At 49.3% G+C, this 18030-nt stretch overlaps 4 protein-coding genes and 3 non-coding genes; 2 read left to right on the top strand and 5 right to left on the bottom strand.

Annotated features, from left to right (window-relative positions):
* Nucleotides 1–157: 157 nt before the first annotated feature.
* FFUJ_13746 (related to acyl-CoA sterol acyltransferase) lies at nucleotides 158–2079 on the bottom strand (the record flags this gene model as incomplete). XM_023581658.1 has 3 exons in its annotated part: nucleotides 158–184; nucleotides 237–1839; nucleotides 1886–2079. The coding sequence occupies 3 exons, from the start codon at nucleotides 2077–2079 to the stop codon at nucleotides 158–160; spliced, it is 1824 nt and encodes a 607-aa protein (XP_023434323.1).
* Nucleotides 2080–3583: 1504 nt separating this feature from the next.
* Nucleotides 3584–5194, top strand: FFUJ_13747 (uncharacterized protein; the record flags this gene model as incomplete). XM_023581657.1 has 2 exons in its annotated part: nucleotides 3584–4427; nucleotides 4500–5194. The coding sequence occupies 2 exons, from the start codon at nucleotides 3584–3586 to the stop codon at nucleotides 5192–5194; spliced, it is 1539 nt and encodes a 512-aa protein (XP_023434322.1).
* A 433-nt stretch (nucleotides 5195–5627) lies between these two features.
* FFUJ_13748 (uncharacterized protein) lies at nucleotides 5628–6540 on the bottom strand (the record flags this gene model as incomplete). XM_023581656.1 has 3 exons in its annotated part: nucleotides 5628–6026; nucleotides 6051–6448; nucleotides 6495–6540. 3 exons carry the CDS (start codon nucleotides 6538–6540, stop codon nucleotides 5628–5630), a joined length of 843 nt encoding a protein of 280 aa, XP_023434321.1.
* Nucleotides 6541–7736: 1196 nt separating this feature from the next.
* tRNA lies at nucleotides 7737–7827 on the top strand. Its single transcript has one exon. It is a non-coding gene (tRNA).
* Nucleotides 7828–8975: 1148 nt separating this feature from the next.
* Nucleotides 8976–9065, bottom strand: tRNA. The gene has a single exon. It is a non-coding gene (tRNA).
* Nucleotides 9066–10236: 1171 nt separating this feature from the next.
* On the bottom strand, nucleotides 10237–10331 carry tRNA. The gene has a single exon. It is a non-coding gene (tRNA).
* Nucleotides 10332–10683: 352 nt separating this feature from the next.
* Nucleotides 10684–16862, bottom strand: FFUJ_13749 (related to DNA-dependent ATPase DOMINO B; the record flags this gene model as incomplete). XM_023581655.1 has 4 exons in its annotated part: nucleotides 10684–10853; nucleotides 10906–15400; nucleotides 15452–15751; nucleotides 16107–16862. The coding sequence occupies 4 exons, from the start codon at nucleotides 16860–16862 to the stop codon at nucleotides 10684–10686; spliced, it is 5721 nt and encodes a 1906-aa protein (XP_023434320.1).
* Nucleotides 16863–18030: the final 1168 nt, after the last annotated feature.

Genomic DNA, 18030 nt, shown 5'->3' with positions numbered 1-18030 from the left:
CCTAGTCCGTTCCTCGTTTCCAATTCTAAAAGCCCATATGTACAGGATCGCAAGACGGAACTGAGATGGGGTATGTATCTAAAGTTGGTGTTGTACAGATGTTACATGCGATAAAGCGCTCAGTATGACCAGCATACTCTTCTAGAGCCTGGGCTGACTACACGAGAACGTAGAGAGCGCAGATCTGTGAAGTTGTTAGTTGCAGTTTGACATGATTGTTGGGGATTGCGACATACCATGCTGAGACCGAGAACCATTGATGCCCAGAAACAGACATTGTTCAGGGTCTTCTTACCACGGACCCATCGCGTACGTTGGAGCATCACGATGGGTAGTTGAAGCATCTGACACACAAAGCCGTAACCACGGAGCTTCTTGGTGATGCATGCCATGACGATCTCATGGCCAATAGCAGAGATGAGGAATGTCAACGCTGTGGCAGCTCCTCTGCCAATGCGAGGCCGAGAGGCGCTGTAGACATGACGACGAAGGAAACTATACACAGGGATGTTCCACTCGCGCGAGAACTCCATCCAGTCGGTTGAGTTCCACCAGTCAGAGTAGAAATGCCTATCAGCAAAGCAAGTGATCTCAGCGAATGCACCGAGGACATATTCGAAGATGACAAGGAAAACAAGGAGGAACGTAAGCATGAAGGGGAAGAGAAGCCACGAGATAGTCTCTGCCAGAATGAGAGACTTCTCCGAAAGCGATGATACTGCGGGAACGGCATCGAGGCGCTCTGAGGCATCGATAAGAACGGGAAGAATGAAATCTTCTGAGATGATTGTTAAGAGAAAGATGCAACCAAAAGTGGCAATGATCTTGGAAATGAGAGAAATCCAGTTGATTCGGGACATTCGAGGATATTCGATCTCATAGCAGAGTGTTGGACAGAGGAGATAGTCGATGTAGTTGGACCATGTGAGGTTGTTTGGATATGTGACGTTGCCAATGGGACTCGTAAGCTCACGGGCAAGATCCTCTCGCAACTCATCGACTTCGTCGGCACTGTTGTTACCGCTCGCGACAGGACTAGGTACCAAAAGGTTGTTGTTAACAGCATCCACCTCCTCGTTGCTCTTGTTTCCATCACTGTTGCTGCGTTTGGCTTGCTGTCGCTTCTTGCTACGGTTTCGACGACGCTTCTTGCTACCGGAAGCAGTAGCCTCGCCGTTAGCGACACTATCGGTGGATGGATATTGGTAGGCTGGTCGTCGATCGTGGGGCGAGAAGGGGTTGTCCAGAGCGTACAGTCGCTTCTCCGTCTGCGACAAATGTCCGTTGTAGAAGGCGTACGAGTGCATCTTCATCAGTAGTACCATGGTATGCAAGAGAAAGAAAACCTGCGACGTCCAGGTCCATTCAAAGTGAAAGGGCACAATGATCCAAAGCGAAAGCCAAGCGACCTGGTAGATGCTCTGAATAGCTATTCCACCCTTATCCCAAGACAAAAAGCTACCGGGCTTTGCACTTCGAGCTGCACGGTTCAATGGCAGACTGACAGCTGTCGTTGCGACCATAAGGAAATCGGCAATGGCAAGATGCCAGAGCTTGACTGTGAAGAGACCCCATATTTGCACTCTCAGAGGGAACCCAGTATCTTTGAGGTTGCGTAGCATTGAGGTGATGCCCATAATGGCGAGGCCAATCCAGAAGAGGTTGAAGAAGCCATGGAAGTCTCGGTAATCGCTTTCGGGGTCAAAATGACTAACACGCGATGCGAACTCGATCGTGGGAAATATACGGCGACGTTGCTCTGCGCGGGTTTGCTTTCGAACTGTCGAGAGGACTTTAACGGATGGAGGCGCATTCTCTGGGACAGGCGTGGAACGACCGCTGTACACAATTAGCTTGAGCGGATGGTTTGGAGGTTCAATCATACCTAGTCAACCCACTGGCAGTTCCTGTGCTCAAATTATCGGGCATGAGATGTCCTTCGCTATCTTCTGCTGTTGACATGCGAAGAACCTCCGAGACTTGTGAATGTTTGGGTTTGCGCGGTCGAGGGCGTATAACGTGGTCATGATCGCCAGCGTGACCATTCCCATTGGGAAGAGGATCTATTGAAGAGCTCATATTCGTAGATATGTGTAGTATATATTCGTATGATCGTCGTAGATGTCGTGGTAAATGGTGAGGATTTGTTCGACCTCGCCTTGGAGAGGAAGATAGAGTTTCGGCAGTAGTTGTCAACTCGGCGCCCGCGGAAGAAGACGAAACAATCGGAAACAGAAAGCGACAAAAATAGACGTGTCAAGTCGTGACGTTTTAGTCTGAGAATGTGAGACACGACAGCAAATGCCCTAAAGTGGTCTTGTCTTGAGCTGTCGCAGCTTCGTAGTCGACAAGACGATATGATAAGGCAAGGCAGAGAGGGGAGATAAGAAGAGGAGGGAGAGAATGCGGGTATAACCCTGAAATAAGGAGCGGAAGGGAAGTGAACGACGTAGGAGGAGCCAAGAGCTCTCGACTTGTTTCTTGTTTTCTTGTGGATGTAAGGTCGGTACTCAAATATGGTGCTACTGTACGGATGGATTCAGTGGTCAGCGGTTCTGGGGGCCGAATTGATGACAGCTCTTTAGGTAGCCTTTTTTAGGTGAATTGAACCCCTAACTCCAACTACAATAAAATGACGTAACGTCCATTCAGTGGATCGTCGGGTCCTTCGTCATTTCTGCGCGCACTTCACCTCAACCCTTACTCAATTTTCCAGGCTACAGTACAATACGATTATACGTACGTTATACTCGTATAGCAATCATTCCTAGGCAGAATTATTCAATGCGAATACTCTTATTGTTTAGTTGCTTGTTCAACCAATCAAGTCTATCCCTACTAGGCTTACCTGGCCTAACTGGACTGGAGACTGTCCGCGTATCACGTATCGTCATCCACCCTCGGTTTTCGCATTCGCGAGTCGTATCCTTTCTCGTTATTCGCCAAGAGCTCGCTTCTAGGGTTGACGCTGACTGGTTTGACATTCTTTTTGGATCATGATCCTTGTCATGGAGCTTGCCCCTCGTTCAGATGTTTCTTCATTCATCCATTATGTTGATGTTTTCCCTCTGTTCTGAGATATCAATATGGAGATGAGACTGGCTTACAGCATAACAACGTCAACTTATCAACCTCCATAGACTTACAACTTCTGGCAGCTGCCATTCTTCAGAACGCCCATTGCTCGAAACAGGATCATGCCTACGCTGAGCATCGCCACCGTATGCTTATCCGCCCTATGGAGAGTTTCCTCTCCCCAAATGATCAGTCCAAATTTTGATGCACATACTAAGTTAGATGTGCAAGCAGATTCCTGAAACCATATTCCAAAGGTCTTGAGACTGCTGAATGAGACGCCTCGTCTTACTACTATGCTGCATTCGAACAGAGTCAAAGTGACCACTTCTCTAGATTACACCTTTGGACCCTATCACAGCAAAACCAATAACACTCCTCACAGTATCGTGACCCAAACCTATGTACTTTAGCTTTAATACACAAAAGTTTACTTTGAAGAGCTTCTCCCCCAAATACTGGATTTTCCAGCTTGTCCTCTTGTTTCCTCCTTCATTACCTTCTCATCATGGCTAACCAAACAACCCAACATCACAAAATGAGGCTTCGCAGCTCAGGCTGCCTCGGGTGGTCGTATCTACCACAAGAGGTTCGTCGCAACATTCTAAACACGATAGTCGATCAGAGAAACCCTCGCTGGTCTGCTTTGGCCTCGGTTTCTAAAGAGTGGCAAAGCGTTATCGGAACGAGAAACATGGCCAAGTTGAAACTCCGACCATCGTGTCTAGAGGATTTTGAGCGAGCCGTGGTCCGACAGAGAGACCTTGTAAGGCATATCTATCTCAATATTGAGCTGGCAGAATACAAATGCACTGTTTGTAAGAGGGAGGAGCCAGTCAGCATACATTCGAAGAACATGACTCTTCTGGCTTCTGCGGTTAAAAGGATTCTGATAATTCTCAGTACTTGGGAAACGACAGGCCCCTTGACGTTGGAACTCAACGCGGCGTCTGCTAGTGATTCGAAGCACTGCTTTAAGAACTTTCGTTTCAACGACGAGCACGATGCTCCTGATGCCCGAGACCCAGTCATCCCCTCGGAAACAACGCATAGTGACTGGCACGACCCCAAGCATGGCTGGGAAAATGGTGTTCAGGTGCATCCTCCGTCTTTCGACGCAATGCAGCGGTTGTTTGGACTTGTCGACCTGGCTTACTCTTCGCTCGCTGTTCCCAAGGTCAACGCAATTACCTGTTTGATGATCCGTCGACAATTCCGCCATTGCTTCATACCTCGTCAACTTGACTCAATCCTGTCCAAATTGGATCGCCTGACGGATATAGTTTATGAACCATGGCTCCTAGACTATACAGATACCAGACTCCAAGGCCGTTATGAGCATCGAGGATCAAGTAAGTGAATCTTCTCATACTGGAAGCCTCTCTGGCCCGAAACGGCAGTTATGCTAATTAACTTGACCATAGAGCATCCGGGAGTGATCGGCATGCCTCTGCCCAGAACACTCGAAAGATTGACCCTATTCCGGGATTTCAAACAATGTCTTACACAAAGTGTTCACAAAGATCCAGTTTTCATTTTTGCCCGCGACTACCCAGGATACATGTCGATGGACAATACCCTTGGCAACAGTGAGAACCTCGCCCGAACGAGTCTGAGGCTCAGGGAACTAGCTGTTTCATTCATTATCGATGCAATAAACTTTTTCAGAGCTTGCAAGAGAGTGTGGGTGTGGAACGACCTGCAATCCCTATCCCTAACATCAAATCTTATCCTGCAAGATGGAAAAGAAAAGAAGCAGCGCATCGATGAACTTCTTATAGCCGCAGCCAAGCTCGTACTGCGAATGCCGAACCTGACTACCATGGTACTCTGGAATGGAGGGACGGGGAGAGCTTGTGCATTCATATACACCAGGGCAAAGCACTACGCGCATATTACCTGGCGAGGAACTTGGGACTTGGAGATCAGCCAACAAGTCTTGCAGGTATGGGAGGATGTTGCTAAGCTCCATTCGTTGGAGCTCAGAGCCAAGCATGAGCGGCTTCGGGAGACCATTAGATCTCATGGAGACGCCATTTTCCATCTCAACTTGCCTTGCCAGGTTATTGAGCCTACGTCGCTCTGGCAAATCCGGATGGAGGACGCGCAGGGACTTTAAAGTGTGTCCTTAGTACTTGAGGATGGAAATTTGCTCTTTATTTGGGGAGATGGTGAGGTTACGTTGGAGAAGATACCTTTCTTCAGAGTGCAAGAAAGCATCCGGCACCTTGGATCGAGGTAATATAAAGGTCTACTCAACTTGCCTCAATCTCCATTTTATTGGGATAGTCGTCCTAAGCTTTTGTCTCTTCTGGCCAGTGTTACAGGATATTTAGCACTCTTGGCGGTATCACAGCATCAAGATATGGCCTTCCAAATCATCAATTCAACTACTTTCATTAGCTCTTTCTTTCATCCCTCAACTGTTCATTCTCGTTCCATCATTGTAGCAAAACATCTCCCTCCGTCTTCATGTCAAGAATATCCTTTTCCCTATTTCCGTCCGCTTCGTAAACACAATTCGCGGATCCCATTTCCCTTGCCCTTCTTGCTCACTTCGAGCTCAGAGCCGCCAAAGCTTCATAATGTTTCTGGAACTCAATCATCTTATCGATAACCGCTTGGTTGTTTTGCGCGTCCATGAACTTCCGTAGCGAACGTAGGGACATGTCAGCCCATTGCCTGCGCTGGGTCTCATCTTTCGTCCTCTGCGCATTCATAACAGCCCTCTCGAAGGAGGCCATGGGGAGAACGTATCCGGGACAACTTGGTGGGTCGTCCTCTTGGGTTTGGATTCCGACCAGACGGTTCATCGCAGACTGGATCACTTTGTGTACAGAAGTCTGCCCGGAAGGTGTCTGGGTTGATTGCAGAAGCACCATGGGATTCCTTGAGCTTGCGCTCTCCCAGTACTTGATTTTATCCCGATCTTCAATGAAAGTATTGATTGCCTAGATCAAGCTTTCATTTATGACGGATGCATGAAGCTGCGGGCGCGAGTTGGCCAGCTTTTGCTGGACAACGCCCCATGCGATATGGGACTGCTGAGGCCTGTTTCTGAGACTGTTCAAAACTGTAGTGAGTGTTATCAGCGAATTCCTAGGGTCGCTGTTTGCCGCTTTCTGGATCATATATATTCTTCCTGTGTCGATCTGCTTCGTCAAAACTTCAGGCGGCATTCCGTAAAAGAATGGAAGCCCGTCAAACCCCTCGCGGAGCCTGACCCTCCCTAGGAGGCCTAGGTACTTGATCCAAGCGAGACGACACTCCTTTTGATATAGAAAGTACGAGTTCTGTTCTGATGACTGTTTTTGAGGGATGGCATCTGGTAGTAGAGCTTGCTCTCTTTTTACCAAAGGAGGAGGTATGCCTGCTAGACTATTTATTAGTTTAGGTATAGAAGAAAGCATTTAACTTACCTGTTGGTGGTGAGCCACCAGTCAAGTCAATGGACTGGGAAGACATATTGAAGTCTTAGGTGTGTTGCTTTTGAAAGAGGGTTAAGGTCGTTAAGTTGGTAGAATTCTCTGTGTGTTGAGATGTGTTTGTTGAGATATGTGAGGTGTAGAGGAAAGAAGGAAAAAGAAGTGGAAGAAGCGAATAAACACGGGCTTTTAAAATACCTCTATCCTAAACTTATCCTAAATTTATCCTAAGACCTATCTGACTAAGGCATACAACACAGTCCTTGGGCAACTTGAAAGGTATTGATGCACTTACATATAACTGTGAATGAATCACTGTTATCCAAGACCAACTCCAAATTAAATTGCCTACTACCTATATGTAAACTCAGCTGCTATTTCTTCGGCGCCCTTTATATCTCCTTGGATCGCCTGTCAGTGGTAACTTATCGACCAACGCACTTTACATCCTTGAATGATACATCCCCAACCGAGGCATCTCATATAAATTTCTTAATGAGTTTACAGTCTATCTCGTTCATTCACAGGACAGGTGTCTGCTGCTAGTAAGTCTTCCAAATGGCCTTTAGAGCACGGATCTTTGGTCCCAGGCCTTATTCGCCTCTGCCCTAAGTCCTTTTCTAGGTAATCTGATGACAATGTCATGGAAAAGATCGACGAGTCCAGTGTCTCAGTCTCGAGCAGGCAAAGACCCTGCTGAGCCGCTTACAGCTTCTTCGACATACCGGAGCTAGTGCTTCGAGGTCTAATCTGTTGACTAAGCCGCTCAGCTTCAGAGTTGTCGTTACATCCATTCAGGCGTTTAGTTGCGCCTGACCACGAATATGTATCCTGGGTTTCGTCGGTTCCACCATCATCTCCTTCTTGAATACTTCAATTTTTTCATCAAGCCTCTTCTCAAGACTCGCTGTTGCATTTGTCCTTATCGAAGGACTTCTGGATAGTTGTTGCAAAGCGATATTCGGACAAGTCCTCATACACAGCGCACATCCCATCCAGCGCCGGCTGTACTTGTGGCATCGCATGAAGGCCTTGTTTTTCATTTCCTCGCTGAACATCTTATTTATAGGACGAGATACCCACTGTTCAATTTGAGGAAGAAGGCTCTCCTGATTGAACCCTCAATGGCCGAGTTCCCGGTTAAGGTCACCCACCGGCTTACATCTTCTGGCACTGATTCAGCCAGCGGCGACGGATCTAGCCAGCGTTTCAGACCCCTGTATTATAAGCAGCATCATCCGGTATGGTGTAGTGGCTAACATTTCGCGCTCTCATAACCTGAGAGATCACGTACCGCGGAGCCCAGGGTTCGATTCCCTGTACCGGAGTCTCTTTTTGCTGTTTCCAGCAAGCTCGTCTTGGTGGGTGATAGTGTCAGAGGCCAGCGTCATGATCTAACTCTCTTTATTGATAGATAGCAATGATTCTGGTATGTGTGATCGAAGGAGATGGTAAGAGCCTGGTTGGCAATTGATGTTGTCGATATACACTGGATCGAGCAACAGACGGAGGAGCAGGCAGGTATGTCATGGGCAAGAAATAAGAGAGACTCTGTAGGTGAATCTCGCAATTACCTGTGAGGGGAACCTGCCGTTCTGAGCAGCGATGTTTCGGAGCGGATGAATTGAGTTCTTACCCCACTAGGCAACTCCGGACTCAATTCCAACTTCAACGTCACCACCATCAAGGACAGCTCATGCTGTTCTACCTCCCCTGTCCAAATGGGCTGAGAGGTTGACAGCAGTCTTCGCTGTCGCTCTACAACTCCGTTTAGACGCAAACATGGTATTCACCCCGACGAACAACTTGCAAGCGATATGCAAAACGTATCCGCGACGACCTGGTTGTACTCGCCTGCATGGTCTCCCTTGTTTATATAAGAGTCATTCTGGAAATTGCGTTCAACTCTGTCTTTCAATCTTGAGTTCTGTAGAGAAGGAACTCGTCTCTAAACTCGCCTCACAACGCCTGGCATTCAGCGCGCAGCATGAACAATGTTAGTCTTCTTGCTGTATTGACAGCAGCAAGCAGAATCTGCGTCCCACGACATTACTGAGCTGCAGGAGGCGGTGTTCCTCAGTCGACGTGGAATGCTGAGTTTATATACACTTGAACTTTCTCCTAAAATATACGGCATGTACGTCTATCACTGCGACATGAGATATTACAGCGTTGGTAGGGGCGACATATCTGTATCCTTAGATGTCTATGCCTGCGTTTCTTTATTCTCCTCCTATTTATTCCCCCTGCCCTTTCGTCGCTCCTTATCCCGATAATCCCTTTTCTACGAGCAAGTGCATAGACCAAATAAGGCCTGTCTGTGGCCAGATCTGTCTTTTGCTTTCTGAACAAGTGTGTCAGATAATACCTACACTACCTCCACTTTCACCACAGTTCTTCACACCCATGGCCAAAAAGATATCCCTCTTTCGCATCGCTGTAGGGACATCTCTCCAGGGAAGCAAAAAATCTAGGTCTCCGGTACAGGGAATCGAACCCTGGGCTCCGCGGAATTGATCCCTCAGGTTATGAGAGCGCGAAATGTTAGCCACTACACCATACCGGATGATGATTCGTTGAAGTTTCGGTCTCCAATCAGGCGAGAACAGCATGGTGTGCTGGGCTAGACGTAACGACTTGGTGTCATCTTCGTTGGCAGCTGGCACTCACGTCTCTGCTGGACTTAAGTGCAACATGCAGTTATCTGTCATCACATGCAAAGTTTCATGTGGATATTGGGCAGTTGCAGATAGTCACGTCCATGTGGGTGACACGCACAAGTTGTTACTCCTGAGATCCTGTTTCCGGTCAGGAGAGGTTGTCCCCTCATGATACAGGAGGGAGACTACATGAAAAGAGATTCATCTGACTTGTTTTTATTCTTGCTGGTCTTATCATTTGCGAGCTTGATATCATGCTCGCAGGAGGTGCCCTGGCCATGAACGATATCGGCAACTCACAGCATGTCTGTCTTTGGTCCGCAGAGCATGATTTCCTTGCGGTCATTCAACTGACACACATGCCCATCTGGTCTCAGCTGTAAGACTTCTAAAATTGGGGCAACGCGTTGTTCCCCTTGATTGAGCGATCGGTGATCAACGAGTGACAACGGGGAGGTCTGCTAGGTAAGCTCTCAGAAAGCTCAACACAACACGAATGGTGGAACACGTGAAGATGTATAACAGAGAGTGACATTATTTGAAGAGTTATATGTGCACCGCATTCACAGCCGTTGGCAGGCCCATATTGGTTACGTAGGTTAGTATAGGAGAGGAGACAGAATAACCCTGGGATAAGAGCTTGACTTGGGAAACAATAGCAACACCAGACCAGAGAACTATCTACACACAGCCAACCGCACCACTATCGCAAACAACCAATCCCGGTAATAAAGTGTTCTCTCTTTTAGTAGTTGTTATTTTCAGTATGTAATTCGCCCACACCCATCCTATTGCAGGCCCTCTCATTCTTGTTTCCTCAAGTTCATCCATCATCACCAAGTTTAGCCAACACAACCCTCAGACAATCCCATCTCTTGCCTCTGCTTTATTATGCCAGCATTACAAAAATAAATTATCAAACATAAGCAGCCAGCAGCAACAAGCCAGGTAAACAGCAACAGTCTGCTCATGGCTCCAGCACCCAAACCACCAGGTCTCCTCCATCTATCCTCATCAATTGCAGCAATCAATCAGCATCAGCAAAATAAAATTATCAACGCCAGCAAAAGATAATGACTCCGGTACAGGGAATCGAACCCTGGGCTCCGCGGTACTGATCCCTCAGCTTCGAAGATGAGAGCGCGAAATGTTAGCCACTACACCATACCGGATGACGAGGCTTGTGATTGCTGGAGTGGCCAGCCCTATTGCGAGTCATGCACACAGCACTGAGAGAAACGCCGACACACACACGACAGACACATATACTTTGTTACCCTCCGTCTATAGTAATAATACATGCCTTTGTTCCAAGACGATGCTTTGCTGCCCTGCTATAATTTATCGGCATTTTCACTTCCAACTCCCCCTATTGACGGTTCCTTCGCCATGACAACAGAAAAATGAAAAAAGTAACGTAGCAGATACATGAATAACTCCCTTCGTCTTCCCGTGAGCCCATGTGGCTCTAAAGTCTTGCGTTTGATATTACAAGCGTTGCTAGTTAACGCTGTCGACCTCCCTTACTCCATCATACCATCAGCAATCGCTAACCTTTGCTTCGCCGTCTTGGCTCGCTTTGTCCCCTTTCTACCCTTCTTGCCTTTGCTATCACTGTCACCAGGTGTGGCTGCGGTAGCTGGTGTTGCTGTACCAGATACGCCTTTGGAACCATCATCAAAGTTGCCCTCGCCTGATATGTGTTAGCTCGGAATCCACGAGTAAAGTTAGACTGTTTTGTTCACCTTCATGATACATCTCATCCAGACTAGCCGTGTTCTCGGCCTTACGTCGCTTGCCGCCCTTCTTCTTTTGCTGCTTCTCAAGCTCGCCTGACTCGAGGAGCTCTTTTTCACGGCGCTCGATCATCTCAGCTTGCTCATCATCGGCAAGCCACATAGCAATATCACGGTTGCGGTTCTCGGGAGCACGACGGCCTGAGAAATCAACGCTTGCACCGCCACCTTGGATGACGACACGTTGAACCTCTTCCTTCTGCATCGCTCTCTTACGGATGCGCTCTTCGATTGTGCCGCGCGTGATGAGACGATAGACTGTGACCTGCTTGGTCTGACCCAGACGATGTGCTCGATCCATGGCTTGCGAATCGATGGTGGGGTTCCAATCGGAGTCGTAGAAGATGACAGTATCGGCGGATGTAAGGTTGATACCAAGACCACCAGCACGAGTAGACAGAAGGAAGATGAAAATCTCGGGACGAGTCTGAAAGTCGTGCACGGTGTCTCGTCGATCCTCCAGCTTGGTAGAACCATCAAGTCGACAGTACTTGTAGTTGCGGTAAGTCAAGTACTCTTCCATCATATCGATCATGCGAGTCATCTGGAAGTAGAGAAGTACACGGTGGCCCTCGCTCTTAAGCTTAAACAGCAATTCATCAAGCTTAGCCAGCTTGCCACTGTCAGTAACGAAGCGCCGCATAGAAGGTACAGAGATGTTGGTGAAGCCCTTCTTCTCATGATCAGGCTTAGGCAGCATCTCGCGAGTGGGCCATAACTCCATGGGAAGCTTCTTCTCCACGAGAGCCTTCTCCTCAAAGAAGGTAGGGCCATAGAGAATCTTGCGGATTGGTGCGTTAAACAAGGCTTCGCTACGTTCGGCCTCAGAGCCCCAACTGCGGCAAGACACCTGGATTGGAGGTGCTGAAGCGCGAGGTCTACCAGCAGGTTCCAGACGGCCAAGACCAGACTCGTTGTAGTCTGATTGAGCGACATTCATCAACTGGGTCAAGACACCTTCGCTGGTAATGTCGGCTAGAGGCTTTCGGTTCTGTCGCGCCTGAATCTGGAAAAGGGCATGGGCGGGAGTGTAGTTCTTATCCTCAGTATCAGTGTAGGCCACATTCATGTATCCAAGTCTGTCGCGTTTCTGAAGCTCTTTGGCAGCTCGGACAATCAAGCTTTGGTGCGTGGCCTCATAAGCCTCGTAGGGAGAAGTGTCAGCAAACCTAAGCCACGAGAATGCCTTTGATCCATCACAGCTCTCGCGGATGTAGTCTGGGCTCCAGACATTCATCATGTGGTTCAATGCCTGGTTCTTCCAGCCTGCAACTTGACTATCCGGGCCCGCCTTGTTGATTCGGCCTCCCTTTCTCCAGATGAGGCGGGGGAGCTCGTATTCGATCAAGTTGCGACTTGAGTAACCCACGGCAACTTCGCTACCCTCACGGACAAACGATGCGGTCTCAGCAAAGTAGGCGCAAGCAAATGGCGAATTGACCTCGGCGCGCTCAAAGAGATCAGGATGGTTACAGACCTTTCGGAACTGCATGACCAAGTTCATCAGTGTGCCCGAATCCTGGTCGTCACCCATGGTAGCCTTTTCGACGAGATCCATAATGTTAATCTGGTTTCGAAGATTACTGTAATACGCGCGTTGTCTGTAAGTGAGATCACAGAAGATGTCCATCTCAATCTTGTCACCAAGCTCCTTCTGCACATGCTTCTTGACACGACGAAGCATGAAAGGTTTGAGAATCATGTGCAGACGCTTGAGCTGGTCCTCATTGAGCTTGGTATTACTCTGTGCGTGAGACTCAATATCCTTTGAGAACCATTCGCTGAACTCGTCGTGTGAGTCGAAGAGCGACGGCATGATGAAATGCAGAAGAGCCCAAAGTTCTTGCATGTTGTTCTGGATGGGTGTACCAGTGAGAAGCAAGCGGTTTCGGCAGTGGAAGTTGAGCAATGCCTTCCATCGAGAACTTTGAGAACTTTTGATGGCTTGGGCTTCATCAAGAATCATGTATTGCCATCTCATCTTCTGGAAGTAGGCCACATCAGAGACAACCAGCTGATACGAAGTAACACAAACGTGGAAAGGAGCGTCTTTTCGGTATGTCGTATGCTTACGATCCCAGAACTTTCGGAGAACTTTTCGATCGTTGGCGCCACCCCAGTAGGGGAGAATCTTGAATTCGGGGACGAACTTGGCGATTTCCTGCTGCCAGTTGTGTAGAGTAGAAGCAGGAGCGACAACAAGGAAGGGGCCCCAAATATCGTGCTTCTCAGCAAGGTAAGCCATGACGGAGATGGACTGTACAGTCTTTCCGAGACCCATTTCATCTGCCAAAATACCGTTGATACCCTGCTCATATAAATTGACAAGCCAGTTGAGGCCCTTGAGCTGGTATTCCTTGAGTTGGGCATTGATAAGCTTCGGTTGTTCGATCTCGACGTCGCCCAGGCCTGTGGGGTTCTGGAAGTTCATCTCGCCCTCTTCATCCATGTCAAGACCCTGGTTGTTGAAGTCACGGGCCTTCTTCTGGGCCTCGGCGATGGCATTCTGAGCGTTGGCCATAGCAGCAGCACGGAGAGCCTCTTCGCTGCCCTCCTCGAAGTCAAGGTTCTCAAAGTTGGTAACCTTGCCAGTGACTGGTCCTGTCGGCTCGTCGATATCGAGTTTCTGCTGGTCAATCTGGTGGGCGTCCTTGGCTACATCCGGGTTGTCGGTACTTCGTTCTACCTCATCAGTCTTAATCTTCTTGCCGATGAAGTGAGAGTACAGCTCAGTCTGCGAGATAAGGAAGTTAAGCTTTCTCTTTTGACGGGCAGCTTCACGGTCGGCTTCTTCTTTTCGGGCATTCTCGATCTCCTGCTTCTCAGCAGCCTTGCGGAGATCTCGTTCTTCTCGCTCGTTACGCTTCCAAAAGCCCATCATGTCACGCATAACACGCTTTGCACGAGCTTGGAGATCTTTGGTGCCCTTATTTGTCCGTAATTGCCAGCGCTTTGCTTCCTTCGATGCCAAGATGGCTGTCTTTTTAAGATTTGAGGCTTTTGTAGCATAAGAGTCCACAGCAAGCTTGAAGGTCTTGTTGACATCTTTGCGAGCCATGTCTCGCCAAATCTGGTCGTAAATCTGGTTGTAACCCTTGGACATGAACCGTTTCTCGTTGTCGGGGATGTCGTCGACCTTCTCCTTGTCTTTGTCTTTGCTCTTCTTGCTTTTCTTCTCGACAGGCTCGTCTTCGGTCTTATCGCCGTCGTCCTTGTCTTTCTCATTCTCAGCAGAAGGATCTTTCTTGGTTTTCTTGATCTTGATCCGAACGCGGTTCTCTTCTTTGGTTGGTAGCTCCTCTCCGGCATCAAGAGCAGCTTGAGCGGCTTCAGCAGAATCCTTTTCGGCTTGCTTTTGCTCCTTCGACTTTTTGAGGCGAGGTCCGCTACGGCCCTTGCCCTTTCGCTTGCCAGATGGTGTGCCGGCTTCCCCAGATTCCACATCAGAAGCCTGGAATGAAGACATGGTGCCACCCTCCAGGTTAAGCTCCAAATTACGGGCAGGACCCTTGATACCCTTTTGGAGAATGAGTTTCGTCTGCTGTGCCTTCTTACTGGCGCGTTCAGCATCTCGAAGATGTTTCTGCCGTTCGGTTTCGTCTTCAGCAGCCTCGGCGCGAGCCAGAGCTGCTTCTTTCTGCTCCATGGTAACAGCCATTGACTTCTCACGTCGTCGCTTGCGCTGCATATCCTTCTTACGCTCCTTTTCGGCGTAGACTTCTTGTTCGCGGACCTCATGGAGTGCTTCATCATAAAACACGTCGTCGTAGCGTCGTTTACCAAGCTCTGCATGGAGTACGAGCTTCTTGCCGGTTGAAGTCGCAAAGGCGGCGCGCCGGGAGAGACCATGTTCCAGGTCGAGTTGATTCATTACGCGTCGTCGCTTCTGAGCTCGCTCTTTGTATTGCTGCTGATCAAATTCATCCGGTTCCAGGTTTGAAGCCCTGTTGTCAATCTGTGTCTCGGCGCTCTGAATCTTCTTCTCCATCTCTGCTGACCAAGTTTTTGGCTTAGGGAGGCCATTTGCTTGTCGCTTAGCGGGAAGTCGAGGTGTTGGTGATTCCTTCTTAATCGATAGTCTGCGGCCATTCTTAGGCGTAGCGGCATCTCGAATATCAGAAGCACGGCCCTTTGTCGACTTTCGACCTCCTCGCTTCTTGGCAGGAGGCTCTCTTTCTTTGTCTCTACCAGGGAAAGGTTCAGGCTCAGTCTCGACATCTTTTTCAACCTCTGTGTCGTGATCGACTTCGGGCTCTAGGGAGCGTTTTGTCTGTTTTGGTTCCCGCGAGTCGCGCTTCGGTTCTCGATCACGTCTGGGATCTCGCTCTTGCTTGATATCAAGTTCGGCTTCTCGTGAAATTAAAGGCGATTGTTCTTTGGGTTTTCGAGCGGGCTCAGAGCTGGAAAGGATGCTGTCAAAAGACATCGGGTTTGCCCTTGATGTCTGCAATGGTATTAGTACAAATGAACATTCTGTATATTGGTTAGCACCTACGCTTGCCGGTGCCGGCTTTGGTGGTGATGGAGCTGCAAGATCAGACTTGTAAGGTGTAAGGGCAGAAGCCCCGTTAGTAGAAGTCATGTTGGCCGTAGCACCATGTCTCGCACTTGGAGAAGCTAGTAGAGATTGTCGCCCCGGAGGGCTGAGAGAACCAGCTGGAGGATTCTGATGCGAATGCGATGCTGGACTTCGCGGTCGACTATATGATGGACCTCGTGGAGATGTGTAAGAGCCGTTGTAATAAGAAGGAGTACTTTGTTCGGCAGATTGCGAATAAGGGTACGGGTCGCGAGCCTATTGTGTAAGAAGAGAAAAATTAGCTCCACGCCAGCAAGCTTTGTGGTTGTTTCGGTCTTGGTCGGAGCAGAGGGAGGTTGTGCGACGGAGTTAAGGGTGATGATGAAATTAAAAGGTGTTGCGATAGTGACAGTTTGATGGGAAATTAAGCTTGATAAGCGTAAGGGAAGAGAGCAGGCATTGATGGCCTGGACGTGATGGGTGAAGATCTCGATGATCAAGATAGAATTGAAGGATGATGATGATGGGGAAGAGGAAAATCAAGGGACGTCGGGTGCAATCAATGAAATCGAGTCCGGGCGAGACGAGACGAGAGTCAAAGACAAAAAAAGAGTGGATTTGCCCCCCTTACCTTTGGAGTGCCAACCGGGGGCGCGTTGGCGTTGGCGTTGGCGTTGTGCCAGGAGGCTCCAGGCGTCGCCGCGTCAGAAACTCGACGTTCCTTTGTTGTATCAGTTGTAGGGTCGTAAAAACCTCGCGATGCAGGTTTGGTTTCACGCGGTATATAAATGTCGTGGTTCGACCCGGGAGGGTAGTATGCAACAGGAGGGTGCAGCGGCGACACGGGCGGAGGACCAGCAGGCGGTTGTGCTGGAGGTTGGCGATGATGCTGCTGCTGATGAAGTCCTGCTGCTGACGATCCGGGTGATGATGAGTTGAGGCCTACAGGAGGTGGAAGTGATGGAGCGACGGGGCCGCCGGGTGCGCCCGTGGACGATGGCATGTAGGGATTGGGCAATGCTGGACGAGGCGGGGAGTGAAGGGAATGGCCGGCACTTGGAGTGTTTTGATGGCTGTGGCTATGACTATGGCTATGGCCGTTGGGAGATGTAAAGGGAGGAGGACGGTATTCTGACTTGGGTGAGCGCAGACTAAAGGTGGAGTGCTGATGCACATTCGCGCCGCCTGCATTCGATGAGGCTGTCGCCGGTTCTCCCACTATAGGCCCAGGTCCAGCTGAGTCACCGTCACGCCTATTGTTGTGGTGATGGTGATGATGGTGGTGATGATGATGGTGATGCGGACGGGAGTCTCGGTCATCATCTCCACCATCTTCTCTCTGTGGTGGCCGCTGCAGCACCGAGGAGTTATAGCCGTTCTGATCCATGGTGATTGATGGTCTAGCGCCTGAATGGCAGACAGAACAAAGCTAAACACCCGAGAGAGCAGGGAATGTGTTATAGTCGGACGGCCGGTGGTAATCAAGCTTGAGAACCCATGTGCTCGACAAGCAACGATGCGACGACGGTTTTTGGGGGGAAGTTAATGTGTCCGGTAAAAGATGCGCAGTCGATCAAACAGAGTTTCGCGATGCGCACGCGAGGCTGTGAGAGGAATCGTTACGTTGCGTTGTGTTGCAGGCTGAGTTGCGATGCGATGCGATTCGCAAGTCGCGATCGGTGATGCAGCGAACTGCGACAGAGGTACGTGTGGGATGAAAACGATGGACAGTGATGGATCGCGACAATGTCAGGTCTAGGTTGAGCCCCAATCCAAGGCAAGTCGAAAGAGGATGCCCTGGCTGGGGGGCAAAGTGTTTTGGTGTGGAGGTGTTGGTAGCGTGGCGCTGGGATACGGCGATGCAAGCGGCAGTCGAGATGGGGGAAGGGGATGCGAGACAGGGTTACTATACTGAAGTTTGGATGTTTACTGAGTCTCGAGAGATATGGGAGTTTTATAGGGGGGTAAGGGCCAATGGATTGACGAACAAAGCTACAGTAAAGTGTAAGAACAGCCGCGGGGGAAGGGATTATGACAATGTGAACAGTAAAGAGAATCAGAAGGATCGGGGAACAACAAAGTGGAGTGGAGTTTGTTCTAGAGCTGGAGGTTAACCAAAATGAGGTGGTGATGGCGGGAGCTGGAGTGACAGCCCCAGCCCAGTCAATCAACACTCAAGCAAGGTACGGATACCCGGTAAGGCAAAGCGAGCCCAGGCGAACCGAGTTTATAGTGATCCAATGGTTCAAGCAAAAGATAGGAGTGCTTGCTGAGGATAATTACAGCGTCTGTCTGCATTAATCAGGGCACATTCTGTGATGAACAATGACGACGGCGGTGGTGTGGGCGGCAGTGGAGAAAACAAAGCCTATTGACACAGCGGGAGAGACAACCAGGAAGAGAAGAGACAAGAGGAGGTGATGCAGAAGCTGATCGAGGCACGGCGATGGAATCGAGGAGCTGCACCAACGGGGGGGTTCTAGGGGGTTTGACGTGCTAAAATACCACCACTGAAATGAGAGTTGCTTGCACAACAAGATCGAGTCAACGATGAA

Source organism: Fusarium fujikuroi, chromosome FFUJ_chr08 (genome assembly GCF_900079805.1).
Source record: "Fusarium fujikuroi IMI 58289 draft genome, chromosome FFUJ_chr08".
In the NCBI taxonomy this organism is placed as follows: Eukaryota; Fungi; Ascomycota; class Sordariomycetes; order Hypocreales; family Nectriaceae; genus Fusarium; species Fusarium fujikuroi.
The sequence above is the reverse complement of the archived record's forward strand: the minus strand, read 5'-3'. Positions and strand labels throughout refer to the sequence as shown.